The 20,673-nt window shown below is 36.4% G+C and overlaps 1 protein-coding gene across 9 annotated transcripts in view; it reads left to right on the forward strand.

Annotated features, from left to right (window-relative positions):
• ADGRB3 (adhesion G protein-coupled receptor B3) overlaps positions 1 to 20,673 on the forward strand; it is a 733,899-nt gene that overhangs the window by 564,457 nt on the left and 148,769 nt on the right. For all 9 annotated transcript variants that reach the window (XM_021072848.1, XM_021072838.1, XM_021072869.1 and 6 more), the window contains one exon: positions 20,291 to 20,417. In XM_021072848.1, the coding sequence (XP_020928507.1) occupies positions 20,291 to 20,417 (127 nt within the window). The remainder of the gene's footprint in view (positions 1 to 20,290; positions 20,418 to 20,673) is intronic.

Consider the following 20,673-nt stretch of genomic DNA (forward strand, 5'->3'; position numbering starts at 1 on the left):
ATGGTCCAACACAGAAGGGACAGAAAAGGTACACATACTGAATTTGAATAATGTCTGGAGACTAGTTATAGTGTTGCAAAAAGGGAGACCCCTTCCAGGGCCAGAGAATAGGCTCTTGTCTAACACTCAAAAATGAATTGTCCAAGGAGACACATGTGCTGACAGAGCCAAAGACTTTATTGGGAAGGGCACTGTAGCAGAGAGCATCAGGTTAAGGGAACCTAGGAGAACTGCTCTGCCATGTGGCTCACAGTCTCAGGTTTTATGGGAATAGGGGTTGGTTTCTGGGTTGTCTTTGGCCAGTCCTCTTGGTTGGCCTGTACTCGCTCTGGCTCAGGGCCCTTCTTGTTGGCACACCCACCTCTCAGCCAGGATGGATTCCAGCACCAAGGATCCTGGGAGGTTCGTTGTCCCCTCCCTCCTATTGGCTCCTCCCAAATCCCCTGGGTTAGTCTTCAGGGCAGCACCATGTTCCTTATTAGGGCCTCTGATTGTGAGATAACTCAAGCAAGTGGCTATAATCATGCCTGGCCAAGGTGAGCAGTTTCAGTCAATGGCCCCCTAACAATAGTATGTTCTAATGTTAATTTCATGACTTAGATTAATTGCACTGTGGTTATATCAGATAAATATATTAGAGAAAGCTGGCCAAAGGAGGACAAGAATTCTGCGTGCCACTTTGCAACTTTTTAATCTCTAAAATTATTTCACAATAAAAATGTTTTAAAATAAAGAAAACCTATAAATTATGATTCTTCTCATTTCCTTTTGGTCTTAGTCCTGATTTCAAAGAAAAGGGGGGGCGGGTAACAAAGTAAACATGTGCGTGTATGTGTTTTATTTATTTATTTATTTATTTATTTATTTATTTATTTATCTATCTCTCTTTTTGTTTTTTTTAGGGCCACACCCGTGGCATATGGAGGTTCCCAGGCTAGGGGTCTAAGTGGAGCTATAGCTGCTGGCCTACGCCACAGCCAACAGCAAGGCCAGATCTGAGCTGCATCTGTGATCTACACCACAGCTCATGGCAATGCCAGATCCTTAACCCTTAAGGATCGATCCCACAACCTCTTGGTTCCTAGTTGAATTCGTTTCCGATGCACCACGATGGGAACTCTGAGTATGTGTGTTTTAATCAATCTTTTTATTTTATGAAAAATATTGCACTCAAAAGATAGACATTTTCTGTTCAGGAAAATGTTGACTAAACAAGTTTTTTGCCTGAACAGATGATAATAAGATCTGCAAAAGACATAATGTAGCCTATCCTCTCAATTCTCATTAGAGACATTTTAAAGACTTAGGGGAAAAAACAAACAAAAAACCATAACAAGGTTTATTAGGGGTGGTCTTGTCCATTCTCTCATAATAATGTTTTACCAAATTAAAGGACTCCTTTCATAGTTAAAACAAAAATTCTGTCATTTCTTATTAGAGGGGGAGAAGTGTGGGTGGCCGTCTTTCATACAATGAAGTAAATTTCTGAAGTCCCGATAATCCTCAAGCAGAATGTTGCTAACCCATTAATTCTTTTTCACAGTTGGCCTAGAATGTTAAAAAAAAAATTTGTCTCCCAAAATGATTTATCTACCTTGACTTTCTAGAATGCAAAGATTATTTTCAAAATATTCTACTGGCAAAGGGGATTATAATAGAAATAAATGTATATTCTGCCCATCATGTTTTTAAGCTGCTACTAAATATTGACCTTGTTTTCCATATTATAATGATTTTGGTGACAGAGTATGCTTTTTATATTCTCAAAAGACAGAGTAAATGCCTGACAATAGTAGACACTTTATTTAAGTGGATGGATAGTTAGGAGGCCTTGGGCCAAATAATTTGCTTGATTGAGAGGCCTTAATGGGTTAAACAGAATTGCTTTATATCTCCAAAGACTAGTGCCGGGTCATTTGCATTTGAACACCCAGAATTAGTGAGAAAATTTGCTTAAGTCTCTTTCAAGATCAGGATTCCTATCAAGAAGCTAAATGATGTGAAGGGTTTTAACACCCTGTTGAGGGAAGAGGCACCTCAGGGCTTTGTTGGGATGATGGTGGATACTCTGGATGGGGCCACCCCAAGGGGAGCATGAGTTAAGTAAGGCTGAGCAATGCCTGTGGGCAAGACTTGGCCTGTTCATACCCACAACTAGGGCTCTACTGTGAGAGACCAGAGGAAGAGAAAAATTGGGATACAGAGGGCTCTGAGCAAAATAATTCCAAGAACATACAAAAAGAAACTCCCGTGTATGAAAGAGAAAAACAGCCTAGAAAGCACTAGAAGGGTCTCAGAGAGTCCCAAGGTACAAAGAATCTTCTTGGACAGAATAACTGGAAAGAGCCGGTCCTGGTCCTGGAACCAATTTTGTTTAGCTTTCAAGGGCAGGGGATCCCGGTGTCTTTGATGTTTAGTCGTCTTCTGCGGGTCATGAAATCAGCTGTCAATCAACAAGGAACTACACACCTTCAGGTTTAGAGCTGGAGAAGGCACAGCGCTGCCAGCCTTGCTTCTACCTGCAGCCTGTCCTGTCCTGAAACCAGGAAAGGGCTTATTGAGGTAAAAGGAAAAAAGACACTGAAGGGGCAAGATCCTTATTCCTATAACAAAAAGAGTATAAATCATCATACATCATTTTAGCCACCATGGATCCAGTCCAGCCATTGAGTGAGAAGAGGGAACCCTCAGCTTCTCTGAATGGGGGCTGCAGGTGCCTTGTACTTAAGGGGCCTCACCAAAGATGCCTCTGGATGCGGCAGCAGCATGTCCTCATCAGCAGAGACAAACCCTCTGAAGCTCTGTGTCCTGACAGCAGTCACTCAGAAGGGAGGAGACTTATCAGTACCGCACTGAAGGCAGGTCTGCCTCCTTACCTCAAGTCCCTAATTCAGTGATTGCAATTAAAACTTATGGGGGGGGAGATTTGATGAAGCAATAGGAAGCACACAGAATAGAATGGGTAAAACCCAGCCTTGAGCATCTGTTTTTCCCTGTCCCTTATTCCTGAGTGTTGCAGTCATAAATTATCTAGTCAGTAGCATGGCTAGTGAAGAAGTCTTCGTAACACAGCAGGAATGCAGTGGTTTTTTCAAGGTGGCCTGGCTGCAAGTCAAAGGAAGCAGTGTGTCACCCACTGTCCCCTGGGCTGCAACACGTCTCAACACTGGTCCCTCAGGGCCTTCAGTTTGGCTGAAAGAGGCAAAGGGAGATGGATGATTGGCTCTTAGCGTGTTTTCTTTGTGCTGCTAGGATGATTCAAAACTCCGATTTGCTTCTCTTAGCAGCCCCTTGGTTGTCAGGAGGAAGAATTCTCTGTCCTTGAATCCTTCTGAAGTGTATTTGAAGTAAGATTTGAACCTAGCAGATATAAGAGTAATGTGGCTATAACCCGTCCCCCACCCCCAATCCCTTTGAAGCTAGATAGGTGTTTAGTTTTTAAAATGAAAAGGGTATGAGAGAGGTGATGGAGAATTGGCTTAAGTGTATCTGGCTCTTATTCCACTCATATCTTTGGGTGTATGTGTAAAAACTTTATCTCCATCTGAAAAAAGGATCAAGGTCTTCAAGCACTGTATTGCAAACAAAACAATCATCATTATATTATTATGAAAACTTCTGTCCAAAATGATTCGTAAGTATCACTTTGATACTTGAACCCATTAATGTCAGGACTGAGTCTATTACCAAAGGGAAATACTTGTATTTTTCTTTTTCTTTCTTTCCTTTTTTTATGGCCACACCCATGGCATATGAAAGTTCCCAGGCCAGGGATTGAATCTGAGCCACAGCTGTGACCTATACCACAGCTGTGGCAACAACAGAACCTTAATGCACTGCGCCACAGCGGGAACTCCTACTTGTATTTCAAATAACACTCCAAACTTAAAATTGATTACTAATATTCTAACATCTGTAAAGCCCTATTCACGTCAAGATTCTATATCAACTGTAGCCCTGGGTGCTTTCTACCCCAGTTTAGATAAAAAAAACAGGAATTGCTTTAGTCTATATTTTGGCTCTGGGAAGAAGAGGAGGAGATGGGTAACAGTGAACAATTCATGTGAGATATGGAAGAAAACTAGCTCACAAGGATATGACTAAGTAAGTTACCATAAGGATGTCTGTAATCTGAACCTAAAAGAAATCATACTGAATTCCTGGGCTATAAACAAGGAACTCCAAAAGCAAGTTTGTTGTTATACTTCCCAGGGCTGTGTTTGAACTTGTGTCTGTTCCTGCAAATGGCCACAGTTAAACTCTTGGACATTGAAGATACATATAGTGGCTGAATTAAAGAAGTTTTAACACTGGTAATTTGTTTCTTTGCCTTAAAATTGCCACATTGGAAATTGTGCAAAATGAATTTTATGTGTGTCTCAAAAGAATAGAGTCTTCATAACCAATCTTCCCAAATGCATCCTCAGTGGGAACACTTCTGATCTCCTGGGGGTCTTCTAGGTGTCCTGGATCGTTGGCTACAAAAATAGGTAGTTTATACTGTGGAGCATTATACTAATGTTTGATGCTCTTTGGAGAACCTGGCGTTCTCTTCTCCAGATGACATTTACTTCAGTGGCAGGGCCATGTGGCAACTATTTTTCCAAAAACTAATCAACCAAATGTGGCCAACATTTCTATACTTTTAAAAAAAAACAAAAACAGGAGTTTACATCATGGCCCATTGTAAATGAATCTGAGTAGTATCCATGAAGATGCAGGTTCAATCCCTGTCCTTGCTCAGTGGGTTAAGGATCCAGCATTGCCATGAGCTGTGGTGTAGGTCACAGATGTAGATCAGATCTGGCATTGCTATGGCTATGGTATAGGTCGGCAGCTACAGTTCCGATTCGACTCCTGGCCTGGAAACTTCCATTTGCCACGGGTGTGGCCCTAAAAAGCAAAATAAATAAATAAAATAAATTAAAAAATCAAAAAAGTTAAGAGAAAAACAGAAAAACTGAAGGACACAATGAACATTGCAACTTTGCTAAAAGATTATGTCTTTAAGGCAAATGTACATGCTATCCTTGGCTTTATGACTGAATCAGTAAGCAAAATTTTAAGTAGTGGTTGAATTACTTCAATATCTATGTGCATTATTAATGTTCACATCTTAGAGATAACTAGAGCTATGCTTTCTTGTCACCAAGAAATAAGTGTCAAAATTCCCTGAGAATCTGCAGCCTGTACCTAATAAGAATAATAATGTAACAAATATTGTGCTATATGTGTAACATACATTATAGTAATGGGTCTACAGTTGTCAGAAATGAGTTATAAAGATGGGAAAAGAAACTTGGGTTTTGTATTAGTGATGCTATATTAATTATGACAGAGAAGGCTTTCCTATTATAAGCCTCATTTTTAAGATGCTTGAAACTTTCCCATAGGAATTTTTCTTCTGAGAGGTTTGTTGGGGGGGTTTTTGCCTAGTAATGAAAATAAAAAGATTGGTTTTTAATGTTTTTGAAAGATTGTATCTGGGGATAAAAGTGTTTTTCTATCCATTAGAAAATTTTTTATGTTTTTTTCTTGCTGAAACCTCAAAACAAATAGCTTTTTAGCAACCTTCAAACTTGTCGCCAATGAAGAAGTTGAGTGCCTTTGATGTATGAGGCAAAGTTTGATTTGCAAATAAAATTGCAAGCATTACCCAAGGCTTCCCTTGCAAGTTCTCAGATCCCCAGATAGCAGTTAGCCCACTGCACCTTTCAAATGAGGGGAATCTGCAATTAGTCGGTCAGTTAACCTAAAGCAGTCATTTCCAGAATGTAAGTGTTATGCATACAGTTTTTGAACATGTTAAAAAACGAACCAAAGCTGAAAACTAGTGCTACGTTTTTGACATGACGCACTGAAATATAAGTGAACTCTGCAACAAAGGAAAGAATAGTATTAAGTTGAAGCGGTGGCCTATGTGATCTACTTTTGTTTAAAAATCTGAGACAGAATCACCTCATTCTCTGAGCTAAACAGATTGAGTTCCACTCAGGAGACAAATGTTGAGATCCAAAACACTAAAGGTCTTGACTACTCATTAAAATGTTAATTATGCCATTGAGGGTTCAGGGCTGTCCTTCAACCAGGAATTTTCACAGCTTGCCTTATTAATGTATAAAGAAGCCACAGTACCAGCAGAGCAACAGTACGAAGGAAGGTAGAACACAGATTTATTCAAGTGCATGCAACATATATTTCTTTAAATGCTAAGCTTTTGACAAATGGATTTACACACTTCTTCCCCTTTGTCACCTGATCACTAACCATGCCCTGAAAGTTTTTAGCCAAGTTACAAGGTTTTGAAATTGTCTTAGTTGGGAATGGAGATAGATAAGCTTAGATTTGTCTTCATACTATACTTGAGGGCAAGGACTATGTGAATCCTTTAGTCTTTGAAATCCCTAGAACCTAGTACTATGCAGAGCACCAAAGAAGCATTACAACATTTTCTATGAATTTACAAAATTCATTAAAATAAGCAAAATTTCATATTCTCTAAATTAAGAAAGTCAGTATTTTATGGTGTCCAAATCAGCACCTAAGAAGCCTGAATTTCACCTACCCATGAATTCATAGAATGCCATCCTTTCACATTTTATACCAGAATTTAAAAATCAGCTTAAGCATTAAGCATCTTTAAGCACTGAACTTGAAAAAGCCGTGTCACATAATTCATATAAAGTGGCTGCTGCCTCTGTATACCTTTCTGCTTGCTCTATCATTCAGGAAATAAGCACAGGCCACCATTGTTTTTCCATTGCTTCTTTCTGGTCAAGTTGACAGGTAATCAAGAGTGGTTAGCCTGGCCAGGTGGGTGATCAGAGATGTTCTGAAATCTGAGAGAAATGCTTTCTCTGTGAACACTTATCACAAATGCAGGTTCTTTGTGCTCACTGACCTAACATCTTTTGATTTTGTGGGGGATGGGTAATTTATTACCTCCCACAAAAAAGATCTATTTTCAAGTTCCCTCAGGAGCAGAATTTTGTAGAAATTACTACATTTTTTAAATTTCACACATTGTTTTTCTTGACCATACTTCCCAGGCATTTGTTTTAAATATTAATAATTTCCAAGGAGAGTACTTTGAATGGGAGGTTTCCATTGATAATTTCTTGGCAGTGTTTAGGAGATGGAAAGATCACATCCTTTTTGTTTCATTTCAGGATATGACATGGATTCTCCCCCCAGTAGTGTACACATTTTCTCTTGATATTTCGCTAGCCACCCATGACTTAAGAACAATATGTGATCCCAGCTGTTGGCTGTGAGGTTATGTGATTCCAGATTTGCTAACTTGGGGTTCTGTTTTCAATTCTAAGGTCTTTATAGTAACAACAACAACAAAAAAAAAACCTCACAGTGAAAAATCAATTCACACCATATCTTGTCTTCTTCGACACACCATCTCATGTCTAGTAACTAGGACAGTAGTTATTTTATTTCTTTTAACTTTGGGTCTCCCAAACCTGGACTCGAAAACCTAGAAATGTTTTTATGATGCTATGGGAAGAGAGATAATTTTTGACGGACAATCTTCCTGTCACTTGACTCCTCTGTCATGGTTTTCATGCCTCTAAAATGTGATCATCATGCATTGCATTTATATAGAGCTTTTAACTTTTATAAAAAGTATTTTCATTCCCATTAATAATCCCTGGGCCATATAGCCACTAGATGAGCAATTGATAAGGATATCTATTATCTTGGGTTTTTTTAAACACAAATCCACAAAAAGTTAAATGGAGTTTGCAACTGTCTAATTTTATAGATGAGGATACTGAGTCCCAGGGTTAGGCTAAACATTTCCTCCAGGTAACAGCACCCTGGTGTCAGTGCAGCTGAAACCAAAAGGCATGTTTTCCTTTGCCACATCTGTGATTTTAAAAAAACAAAAATCAAAAACAACGAACTATGCAAAAGAAGGGTACTTGTTTTCCCATAAATTCTGTAACTGATATAAAAGGGAGGAAAATTGGCAAGCTCTTTTGAAACTAGTCACAGGCAAATTCAAAGTGCAATTTTAATTAGAAGGGGGAAAAAAAAACAGATAAAAAGAATATTTACTGAAGCCCAGAGATAAATTCTGGTGCAAGAATTTATCTCTGTCGTCAAATAGATACAAAATATTTGCAGCATGCATTTTATTGAGTGAGCTTTCTCACTTTAAACACTGCAATGCTGGGATATTGATTAGTTTTTAAAGAATTCAATAGTTGCAAATGAGTGACATTGAGGGCTGATGCAAAATTAGTGTATTAGTTGGATAAATATATGGAACCCCTTGACTGAGGTGAACAGATTATCTTCTTAGTTTATATTTAATTGAATTCAGTTTTCATATACTATGTTATTTCATATCCACAAGTTTCTGTACAGTAACACTTTGTTTTGCTACTCCAATCATTTCCATTTCCTTTCTATTAATATCCAGGTCCCTAAATTGCACGTAATACACTGAGAAAATGAGCAGAGAAACAGTCCCCTAATACCCAGAGTTCCCTTTCTCAGAGTTCTAAGAATATCATGCCACCCAGAAAGTCATTTAGACTCCATATACGTCTAATGAATCCTCATTTTTTTCATTTTCTGTGGAGTCAATGATGAATCATAACATAAAGTATGATTAACGCAAGATTTAAAATTTCCGACTTGAAAATAATAACTCGTGATATTAAAAAAAAAATTCTAGCTTTATCCCAGAAATAATGCATCAGAATTTTGAGTAAATTAGACTTTAACTTCTAAGCGATGTCTCAGTTGCATGTCTCAATAGTAAGTTGTAGAGAACTGTTCTTCCAATTTGGATTGACATTGCGGGCATGTGCTCCAATTTTGAACTTAGAAAACAACTGACCTGTGACCCAGTGCCAAAAGCATGACTAGACCAGTTTGTAGCAAAACCATATCATAATTCTAATTGCAAGTGGAATGGTGGGGAGATTCTAAAATACAAATAGCTGCCTTAGACGCTTACTCAGGGATTCTGCTGAAATTTTTTGTGCCAGGATTTCAGCCTATACAAAACTCTTGTGAATTGTAGGTGTACATTTTACAATGTTTTATTAAGTATTTTTGGTAGATACTGTTTAAGAGTATGGTGATTTGACTTTAAGCTGCTAGAACTCTGTAAGAATTCATAATACTCATCATCTGTTCCCATATCTGTGGCATAAATTTCCAGGATAAACAGCTGACTTTTATTTGCAGGTCCAGGACTATATGCTTTCTTATAAATTGTTTTTTACTGGGTCTTATACAAAATAATGGCTAAAGCTTATAGGTGACCATTGTAAGTCCATGGTTAAATATCAGTTTGCAAAGTCTGCTTTATCACTATAAATCTGTGTAGATTATTTATATAACTTTAGCAAAAGATTATGTAAGATTATACTTCCTTGGTAAATAGTGGAAGGTAATGAAAATAAACATCAGTTTATGAACCCACCCATTATTAATTCAAACCAGTGTGCTACAGTGCTACTGCAGTTTAAGACAAAATATTTATATGCTGCCAAATGACTTTTGATATCCAAAAATAAGAGAGTTGGAGAAACCATTTAAAATTGGAACTCTCTTATGTTCCTGAATCACTTAAAAATACATATACCTTTTGAGAGCTCTGTACTGATTTTCCTTAAAGTTTTCTCCTTTAGTTTTTTGGAAGGGGACTATTTTGGTTCAAGCTACAAAAGTACCTATCAAGAAATATTCGTTTGCTACAAATAAATATGTAAAAGAATTAATCTGTTAATCTTATATTAGCTAGATATTATTTCATATAATTTTATTTCTAAATCTCAAAAGAACAATTTTTTGACTAAAGAAGTAATATAGTTACATGGGGAAAATACAAAGTAAAAAAAATATAAAGAAGTAAAAAATCATACCCATAATTCAATACCCTGAAGCAACTACTGTAATTATTTTGCCAAATATATTTTCAGTCTTGTTTATTTATGTATTTTACACATCTGGAATTAATCCTCTACAAAAAGAAACAAAAGCTATTAGAATCAGAAAATGGGCAAGTTAAGTTTTAATTGGAGAGGGCTTGGATACACATTGTTGTATTATAATTTTGAAATGGTCTAGTCATATCACAGCACAACTTTTGTGTCCAGATTGTCTGAGATTAGTATGGAAAGTACCTTGTGTTTAAATTTGCTCTCTTGTATTTCACTAATCCTCCTTTTTCAGGGTTATGCATCTCAGCTATTGCAAATTATGTCAGACTAAAAATTACTTATTATTAACCCAGATAAGCCGGGTCTTTAAGGGGTGAAAATACCCAAAGAGATGAATTAGTTTGTGATTTTGAGATTAACACTCAGTGTTAAAGGAATTTCTAAGTGTTTTAAAAAGAAATGAGAAAAAAAATTTAGGAGCTTCCCTTCCCTACACTTAATAGTGACTTTGGAATCTTTCTTACTATAATTATAGATAGACCTAAAGTGTATTTTTGCTATTTTATTAGACATACCATTCATACTTCATTAATAAACTAAAACATGTTATAGCAGTCCCCTCAGTTCCATTCAAAATTTTATCTCCGTATTGCTCAAACTGTCTCTTTTTTTCTACCCATTGATTCTGCTCCTTAAAAAAAAAAAAAAATACTCTAGGAGTTTCCATCGTGGCTCAGTGGTTAACAAATCCGACTAGGAACCATGAGGTTGCGAGTTTGATCCCTGGCCTTTCTCAGTGGGTTAAGGATCGGGCATTGCCATGAGCTGTGGTGTAGGTCACAGATGCCGCTCGGATCCCGCGTTGCTGTGGCTCTGACATAGGCCTGTGGCTACAGCTCCGATTAGACCCCTAGCCTGGGAACCTCCATATGCTTCGGGAGTGGCCCTAGAAAAGGCAAAAAGACAAAAAAAAAAATTTTTTTAATTTAAAAAAGTAGTCTAACCAAATTTAGGGGGAGTTTCTGAGGACAAAAAGGCTTAAAATTATATAAATGAAACTTTATTCTTGAATTTTCTTTCACTTTGTTGGCTGGAATAATGCTTTTCTCCTTGGAGTTTCAGTAGATTTCCCCCCCCCTCTTTCTTTCTAATACCAACACTGAATCAAACTTTCTTTCTAATACAAACAGTGAATCAAACTGTGGAAGCTCTGTCATCATTGCCACATCCTATCAGAGCCTTTTTCTCAGTGGACTGTTAAGGTCTGCTTTGGAAAGCATTAGAGTTATTCCTATCTCAAAGTAAAAATATAATTGATAAAATGTTATGTTTGTATTGACTTGCATGCAACCTTTTTTCTCCCATTGCTAAACTCTGGTATCACAGGGTTCCCTTTTTAACTTCCAGAAGTCTAGTTTCCATCTGAGCCCTAGACTCAAACCATCCTCTCAAAGGTTTTTAACATCCTCCTCCATGCCTGCAGTGACTATTCTCAAGCAACATCTTTTTATCCTCATAAGTATTTGACCTTTCCAATCACCTTTTCATGAAATTGTCCCCACTTATTTTCTATGAAACTTTAATTCCCCAGATGGTGACCTTTCTGAGTGTTCTTCCTGTCCATTCCTAACTCTGGCCATGCCTCTCCTATTTACTCCTTGCTGAAGGAATAAAGGGACAGGAATTGGTTTGGAAGTCATACAGACTCAGGTTCAATTCCTGGCATAACCCTGAACTAGCTGCATGGCCTTGAGAAAGACACCACCTCTCAGCTCTATTTATTTATTTTAACTGTATTGTGATAATGTCAAAGGTAGGTGTCTGGGGCTTACATGGGTGTTATACAAATGGAGAAGTCCAGGTCCTTTCCAACTCCAGGCTCTTTTGTCTCCAGGGTCCTGATAATCTTGGATGGCGGCATTGGCTCCATTTCTACCTTGATATTTCATTTTAGAAATTTTGGTCAAATGTATTCCAAGTAGCTACCACAGCACCTGACATTGAGTAGACACTCAATAAATGTTAGCTGTTATTTTCATTAGCATGATTATTTTATTTGCCTATTGACTAATTAATGATGGCAGCTAGCATATTTTAACCTTTAATTTTTAATAAATTATGGTGAAGCTGTTTATATACATATTTATAAGCCAATGGATTAGTTTCCTTAATGTTATTCCTTCCTATAATCCTTCCAGTTCTCACTATTTCCTATTTAAAAGGCAACAACAAAAAAAGATAATACTTTGCCCATTTTTTGATTTTATTTTATTTTTGCTATTGAGTTGTAAGGGTTCCTTATGCATCTTAGATATTAACAACTTATTATTTATATGGTTCAAGGATATTTTTTCCCATTCTGTGGGTTGCCATTTCACTCTTATATTTGCTTCTTTTTCTGTTAAGAAGCTTTTTTATTTGAAATAGTCTACTTGTTTTTGTTCATTTGTTTGTTTGTTTTTGCTTTTATTGCCTATACTTTTGAAATGATGATTTCCAGGGGCTGGGGAAGCAATGGAGAGTTTCTGTTCTAAATGTATGAAGTTTTAGTAATCCAAGGTGAATAAGTTCTAGACATCTACTGTACAATATTGCGCCTAGAGTCAAATGTATGTATTATGGATCTCATGTTAAGTGTTCTTAACCGCAGTTTTAGATATTAGTGAGTAAATAAATAAATAATTTTACTGGCAATAAAACTGATGCTGCCATTCTTGTAAGTGATACTTAGTGACCCTCAAGAGTAACGTATTCTCGGTTTTAATGTGTATTTTATGACAAAGTGGCAATGATGCTACATCTGCAAAATGATTTCCACTGAAGTTCTCAAGCTCCAAAAGGCAAAGTGGAAATCTATACATCCACAGAAAAACCTAGTGTAGTGTCTGAATCTATTTGATACTGAATAAATGTTTATTTTAAAAATGATTAATGAGGTTGGAAAATCTAATTATACTAGGTCAAAATCTATACCAGGTATTCAGCAAGTATTTATCGAGCACCTACGATATGTCAGGCGTTGTTTTAGGATCTGGAAATACTGAAATGAACGTAACAATATCGCTATTCTCAGGAAGCTTCTGTTTAGTAAGCAATGACAGGCAAAAAGTGAATTTAAAAATACATATGAAAATATATCAGATTTAATAAGTCTATAGGTGACAATAGTTCAGAGTAAGGTCAAAGGGCAAATGAAAAAGTCTTGGAATATTGTATCACTTCTTATATCACAAACCACATCAAATCTTAGTGGCTTAGAAAAACAGTCATGTCATAGCTCACAGTTCTGTGGTCCAGCTCTTTGAATTCAGCTGGTTGGTTCTTCTTCTGGTCTCATGTGTTTCATTCATGGTACCGTCACCTGAGAGTTCAGCCTCAGATGGATGATCTAATATGCCTCATTTACATGCCTAGTATTTTGTGCTAGTTCCTCATTCTCAATGAAGTAGCCTGGGCCACCTCCCATGAAAGCAGAATTTCAGGATGGTGAGACCAGAAACTGTAAGACCTTTTGAGGCCTAGGCTTAAAGTCACACATCGTTTTCACTGCATTTTCTGATAAAATCAAGTCACAGGTTTACCAAGATTCAAAGGAAGGGGAAATAAACTCCACCTCTTGATGAGAAGAAATGTATTGAATTTGTGCCCATTTTAACTTGCTACAAATGGGAAGTTACTGTTTTATATTGGATGGTCACTGACATCTCTGGAGAATGACGTAGGGCAGAGACTTTATGACATGAGAGAATAAGCAATGTGAATGTCTTTGACCAGCACATTCTGGGCCATGGGAATTGCAGTGCAAAATGCCAAAGTGAGAAAACAAGGAGCTCAGTGTAGTTGAAAATGATGGGCAAAGGCAATTGTGTTAGGAGAGGAAAGTAAAGAGGCAATGACAGACCAGATGGTAGAGGTCCTTGTAGGTCATTTTAAGGGCTTTATTTATTACTCCACCTGAAATGGGAAGCACTACTGATAGAGAGTTTTGAACAGAGTGACATGAATTCACCTCTCTGTTAGCAGGATCTCTACCTGCTGTGTTGAAATTGAACTTGAGGGTAGATAGCAAGAGGGAACAAGGAGCCCAGTGGTATTTATCTAGGGGAGAGATGGAGGTGGCTTGAAATAGAAGACCAGAACTGACAGCATTTTCTGGAATAATTTGTAGAACTAATAAGATAGAAAACCTTTTTGGGTTGTATATATTCTTCCCAGCCAGATTGTTAACTTCTCTAAGAAGAAATTATGTTAGTTTTCTTTTTTATGTGTCTTTTACTTTGGCATTTGAAAGCACTCATTAAATACTTATTCACTGGCTAGCGAAGACTCAGGCCTCACTACTGGATTGAACATAATAACTATGGGAAGCTGAGTCTTTCAGAGTTCATCATCAAATGATGTTTGAAGACCGAAAGGAAATAGATAAGCTTATTAAGGTTTATTGATACTCTTCGGATTGCATTTGTGCTATATACTGAAGGACAGCAAATGAATTAGAGCCAAGACAATCTGTTTGGATCCAAGAGCATTAAAAGCCATCCCTTGAAATGTAAATAATTATTAAATTGACTGAACAAACACTTAAGTCCCTACTAAGTGATAAGCAGTAGGTCAGATATTCAAATACAAAGAAGATACTCAAAAGCACTAATATTGTAGTGTAACATGGACAGTGTTCATTTTATAAAGTGAGGTGGATTTGTCAACTAATATTCTAGTGTTAGATAGAAAGCAGTAATAGGCACAAGGAATATTGGGAAGATCTAAGTGTAGAGTGTTTCTGGAACTAGTTCATTTCTAGGTAAAAAAATTGGAAATCTGGAAAGTTCCCATTGTGGCTCAGTGGAAATGAATCCGACTAGTAACCTTGAGGTTGTGGGTTTGATCCCCGGCCTTGCTCAGTGGTTAAGGATCCGGTATTGCTGTGAGCTGTGGATATGGCAAAGGCTGGCAGCTGTAGCTCCAATTTGACCCCTAACCTGGGAACCTCCGTATGCCGTGGGGCAGCCCTAAAAAAAGAAAAAAAAAATTGGAAATTTGGTATTATTTATGATATGGAGGGGTCAATTTCAATTCCAGATTCAGCATAGGTATTGCTAAGTGTTATTCCTGGTGATAGTGAAGTACCCACTTCTAAATTTCATCCCAGTGAATGAAGTGTATATGCTTTCTGTTGGTATTCTTTTTACAGTAATAAATTTATGTATATGTGTGTGTGTATCTACTAATATATACTATATTCACAAATTATAATAATTGATAGAAACATATTAACCACAATCTTCCATTGAATATAAATACAGAGGATATCATTTTTAGAAGGCAAAAAGAACTTATAATTTTTACTAATTAAAATGTTTTCAGAATTTGTAATTTAAAATTTGATATCACCCCAAACAATAAATGATTTCACTAGATGGGAGATGCTTTATGTCATGAAAATTGGTATAAAATTAATTTATATCATAGGCTATATCACTTAAAAAAAACAGGGTGAACATCATAGAGTATGACAGTCTAACTTCATCCTTTGATAATTCATACTTTGTTAAAACCATTATAGGAGGGCCACATGGTTTACAAGTATAAATAGATTTGACATTCAGATATTCTTATAACCTCATAGGATTGTTTATTACTTTCTGTTTTAAAACAGATTACAACTAAAATTTAGTATTAAAAAATCTCTAATCTTGAAATATGAAGCCCAACTTTGAGTCTCACTTTATGCCTTAATATAGGTTTCCTAAATTCACTGCATTTCACTTTCCTCATCTGTAAAACTAAGTGGTTGGGATAGATCAGTGGTTCTCAACCCCTGCACGTTAGAATCATCTGGGGAACATTAGAAAAGTAATAATTCCCAAGCCTCACCCCAGTGTTTATTTTTAAAGGTCTCCAGGTGACTTTAATGTACAGCAACTGTTGAAAACCAATGGGCTAGATGATCATTAAGGTTAGTTCTAACAAAACTTTTTAATTTTATGATTCACTGTATTTGGATATAGTAACAGTTGCTAGAGATAACAAAGTTCTGAGTATTTGCCATGTCCTAAAAAGTAGAAATTAAAGATAGTTTCTACTCAAAATTAACATTTTCTCATCTGTACTCCAAAATTTTCTGTATTCTGAGAATAACTTACAATAAGAGTCATATACATTATTCACTTGGGTGTAATATATATATAAGAAGTAGTAATAGAGTTACCTAATTCATAGAAATTAATGACAGTTATGATTGGGAAACAATTACTTTCTTTCAGTACACATACATTGTATCAGGATAGTGTACTCAGAAATTGTGTGTAAATTTTTAAAGAATTGCTATTGTAGCTATTTTGATTTTTAATAAATGGACTATTAAAATCCTGAGGTAATAAACCTCCTAACGTGTATAACTTATTCATGATAAATGCTTTACACACTGATATATTATGGAGCAAAATAGAGTTCTATGAAAGACTGACTTAAGTGGAATATTTAGTTATTTTGGTACTTCAAAGGCAAAAGTTTGATTTTTTGAAATAGTTATGAAATGTGTCACTATAAATTTTTGCTATCAGTTTTTTACTAAAGAACTTTTCAGTGGAGTGAATGGTTAATTTTTTCTTTTAATCTAGTTACATGTTACATTATTTAACTCACCCGTGATATCAAGAACTCAACAATAAACTCAGTGCAAAGAGAAACCATGTAGACTCTTAAGAAATTAGGGAAAGACCTCAAATAAATATTAAACTGGGAAGTAATAGATTTTGTGCCTTATATTTACACAGAATCCTGTTCTTATGGGTATGCACTTTGAATGCTTGGGACAGGCAGACTCTTTTCTTCTTTTGGCCAGCCTAATAATAGGAAGAAGGAGAAGAGTTACAGGTGACAGTTAATAGCTAACATGGGTGAATGAAGGTGCTGCCAACAAAAAATGTGCTGGAGTTTCTGCAAGCCTAGTTCTTTTTGAAACCTATTTGAAAAAAAAAAAGTTAATACACAGAAAAGACACCATGAAAAATAAGAATGTGGTTTTTCAATAGAATGTGTGTGTGCATCATCATATTGCGTTTGCCTCTGACATCATCAGTCTGTTTTTCTTATTATATCTTTAATGTTCATACATATTTCATTATATTTATTTACCCCATTGATGACAGACCAGACGTAATAATTAAGAATAATTCATAGATATGCCATTAATCATGACATGAAAAACTATGACATTGGAAAAATAATGTGACTGCTAGGATAGTCCACATGTTTAAACACCTGGTCCTGTGCAAACTGGGGAAGTTGTTTTGCTTCATGTTAGCTCTACCACATGCCAGTTTGCTTTACAAGTTCTCCCTGAAATCAATCAGACATGAGTACCATGCTTTCAAAGAATTTTGTATGGTAGGATTAACTATGAAACATTTGAAAATACAAGTAATATATATCATAGTTTTTGTAATAATAATGACATGTATGCTAGTGATTTCAAAAAATAATTTATGAGTTTTATCTGGTTTTAAAATATGTAGAGGTTTTATAAAACAATATAAAATTTAGTATAAGATGACATCACTCTTCTTTGGAAACTCTTGGGAGTAACCAAATATAGAATTTGGTAGTTATTCCCTCACCTTTCCAAGTTTTCACTCCTACTTATCTGCTCAAATTTTGGTGTTCTGCTATCAGATGCATTTATTTTGTGTTTTATAATTTGTGTTAAACTAGGGAGAGTACATCAAGCTATACTCAGTCACTCATATTATTATCCATTAGTTAATTTTTTAAGTTTAATTTTATTGGAGTATGGTTGATTTATAATGTTGTATTTGTTTCACATGTACAGCAAAATGAATGTTACACATATAAATATATCCATTTTTTTGCCATATAGGTTATTACAAATTATTGAGTAGATTTTCCTGTGCTATACAGTAGGTTCTTGTTAATCATCTGTTTTATACAGTAGTGTGTATGTGTTTTTCCCATCCTCCCATTTAATTAGATAAAGTCAACCAAGGGGTAATAATTACAAAGAAATGTAGGACAAAGGTTATGTAGCCTCAGGAAGGTACCCATCAAAAAGGGCCCAGGGAGATTAGAAACATTTCATGCTTGGAGGGGATGAAAGATTAAAACATAGAGACCAGTGTCAGTTACTTCCCACTTTTGCCTGGGGCTGGTCCAGGTCAGCACTGCAATCATTGTATGAAGCAAAGTAAATTGACCTACTTTTCTAAAGATGTCATATAAAATTTACATGATCTTCAGAATCTAGTGACATTATATTGAACATAGACTTTACAACTGACAGCCAAATGTTAGTAATGCCAACATTTTCTTGAGTAAACAAACTTTGATTACCTGTATATAAATATATAACTTTGTCTCATATGAATCTTATTTATATTAAAGTTTTTTCCTGATTAAGACTTTGAAATGTTTTGTTGATTATAACCACATAATCTGAAAAGTCTAAGTATTTGACTCCATTTTGAAAGCATAAATACTGCATTAAAGTAAAGCTGTCTTCCAGGATGAATAATATAATATAAAGTTTTAAAACATGTCAGATTATCTTAAATGTATCTTTCTTCTTTAAAATTTAAACACTTGAGATAAATTTTTTTTTAATTTGGCCTTAACTGTTTGTCACAAGAAGATAAGAGACAGACAGCTAATGAAATAAATTGAAGTGCGGCTGTGGTTAGGTAGAATTGGAATTTAATACTTTTGCAGTTATTTCAGATACAACTGATATATATATATATTTTTTAATTTTGCAAGCTTGTATGACATCATAAGAAGAGACATACTGAATTTTTAATTGGCTAATTCTTCGAAATATTTGGGTAAACTTAGATATAATTTTTATGTACTTCATCCAAAATATAGTCTATTCCTTCTTAAAAGAAGTAAAAATTGAGGATTTGAGTCGTGAATATTAATGATTTTAAATCAATATTCAAACCAAATTAATGAATACTAAAAAGATAGTGCATCTAAATACCAAAAGGGGATAGTATGAATTATATTCTATAGCTCAACTTGGAAGTCCAGCTAATACAGTGAAATCTCTCTCATTGAAATATCTCAGAAATAGACTGCCTTCACATTTAACCCAGTAGCTTTCAGTGATGGAGTATGTGAAATAAAAAGCACCATATCAAAATTATCATCAAGCCATGTATTATTCTTCTGGAGTTTGAGAGTCATTTTTAACATAGATAGTAACTTGGTCTGAAATTTAAGCATGCACAAACACACAGGTTTGCTAGTTGGAGAGTTTCCATGCCTGGGGGGAGGGGAGGTGACAATTGGTGCATTCACTATATAACACATGTAATGATAATAAAGTTAATTGGTTAAACTCTATAGCTTTTTTTTTCTTCCTCTTCCTGTAGAGTAGTTCAGCCGGGGGTGGAAGGATTCTCTCCCATCTTACCCCCACACACACTAAGAAGGCGTAGGTTGATACCATTTTTATTGTTCTGCTGGGGTGGGAAATAAACCATATGCTTTAGAATTTTGAATGGCTACACCAAAAAGAAAATTGAAGCAGGCCCTCTTTGCCCCTTCCTGTCCGACATTGAGGTGGGGTTATTCTTATAAATGTTCTTGAGGTTAGCTTAATGCTTCTACCCCGGTATAGAAGGTGGGTGAGGGGAAGAAATGCAAGGGCTTCAGAGAAGCTTGGGCTGAGTGAAGTATGGAGTGGGAAGCTCATATCTGAAACCCACCCCTCCCCTGGATACCAGGGAAAGGCAATGAAAGTCGGAACCAGCTGATGCCGCTGCTGCTGCTTCCCATTTCCAGGGTGAAATTTTCACAGCAGCTAATTCCAAAGGGAGGAAAAATCCCTAACCAGCAGCGAAGAAGATTCTATCACCCAACACAAGCTATCTAACGTTTTAGGCAGGCTTTTCAGAGAAATCCTCATTTTAAAAGCCAGCATTCAGATCCAAAAATACGGGACGGGAATCAGAGCTGGTATGAAATGTGAAAAGCCTCTTTACACTCTTGAGTGTTTGAAATGATCCGATGAACATAGGAAGTGGCTGCCAACGCTCTGGCGGCTGCTCGTGCCGCCGCCGCCGCCGCCGTTCCTCGCAGAGGGCTGGACAGAGCTAGTCCCGGTTTCAGCACCTCCGGCGCTGGACAGCTCTCTGCACGCCGCACCGCCGCCTGCCTGCTTTCTCCAAACACTCTCGCTTTGCATTACTGGAGATGCATCTAAATTACGTCCTGTTCAACAACAAGTAGATTTTTTTTTTTTTTCCTCCTGTATGGGAATTACAGTAGAGGATTCTCTCAATTAAACTACTGCATTTTCTTCTTTACGGATTTGGCCGTCAGGCGTATTTATCCCGATCTCCCCCCCACACCCTTTGCAGGAACGAGTCTTTGGGAACGTGGTCCACCCAGGGATGTAAAACTGTGCTTACCGATGCATCCCATACGAAATGCTTATGTGATCGTCTCTCTACCTTCGCCATTTTGGCTCAGCAACCTAGAGAAATAGTAAGTAACAAAGGGAAAACACGGCTTTAATGCAAAGGCAGGGACATTGTGGAGAGTGTTTCTCCAGGGAACTGCATTTTAAATGGGGAAATGGAAAATGTTGCAGGATGGCAAAATTGGGTTCGTCTTCTCCTTAGCTACAGAAGCTTGGTGAAATGAATTCTAGTTGGTGTGCTATAACTAAATTCTACTCAATTTTATGTCTTCTAACTTGAAATTTCTGCAGTATAGTTTTGAGGATGTACTCCAATCATAT

The sequence above is a fragment of the Sus scrofa genome, chromosome 1 (assembly GCF_000003025.6).
Source record: "Sus scrofa isolate TJ Tabasco breed Duroc chromosome 1, Sscrofa11.1, whole genome shotgun sequence".
In the NCBI taxonomy this organism is placed as follows: Eukaryota; Metazoa; Chordata; class Mammalia; order Artiodactyla; family Suidae; genus Sus; species Sus scrofa.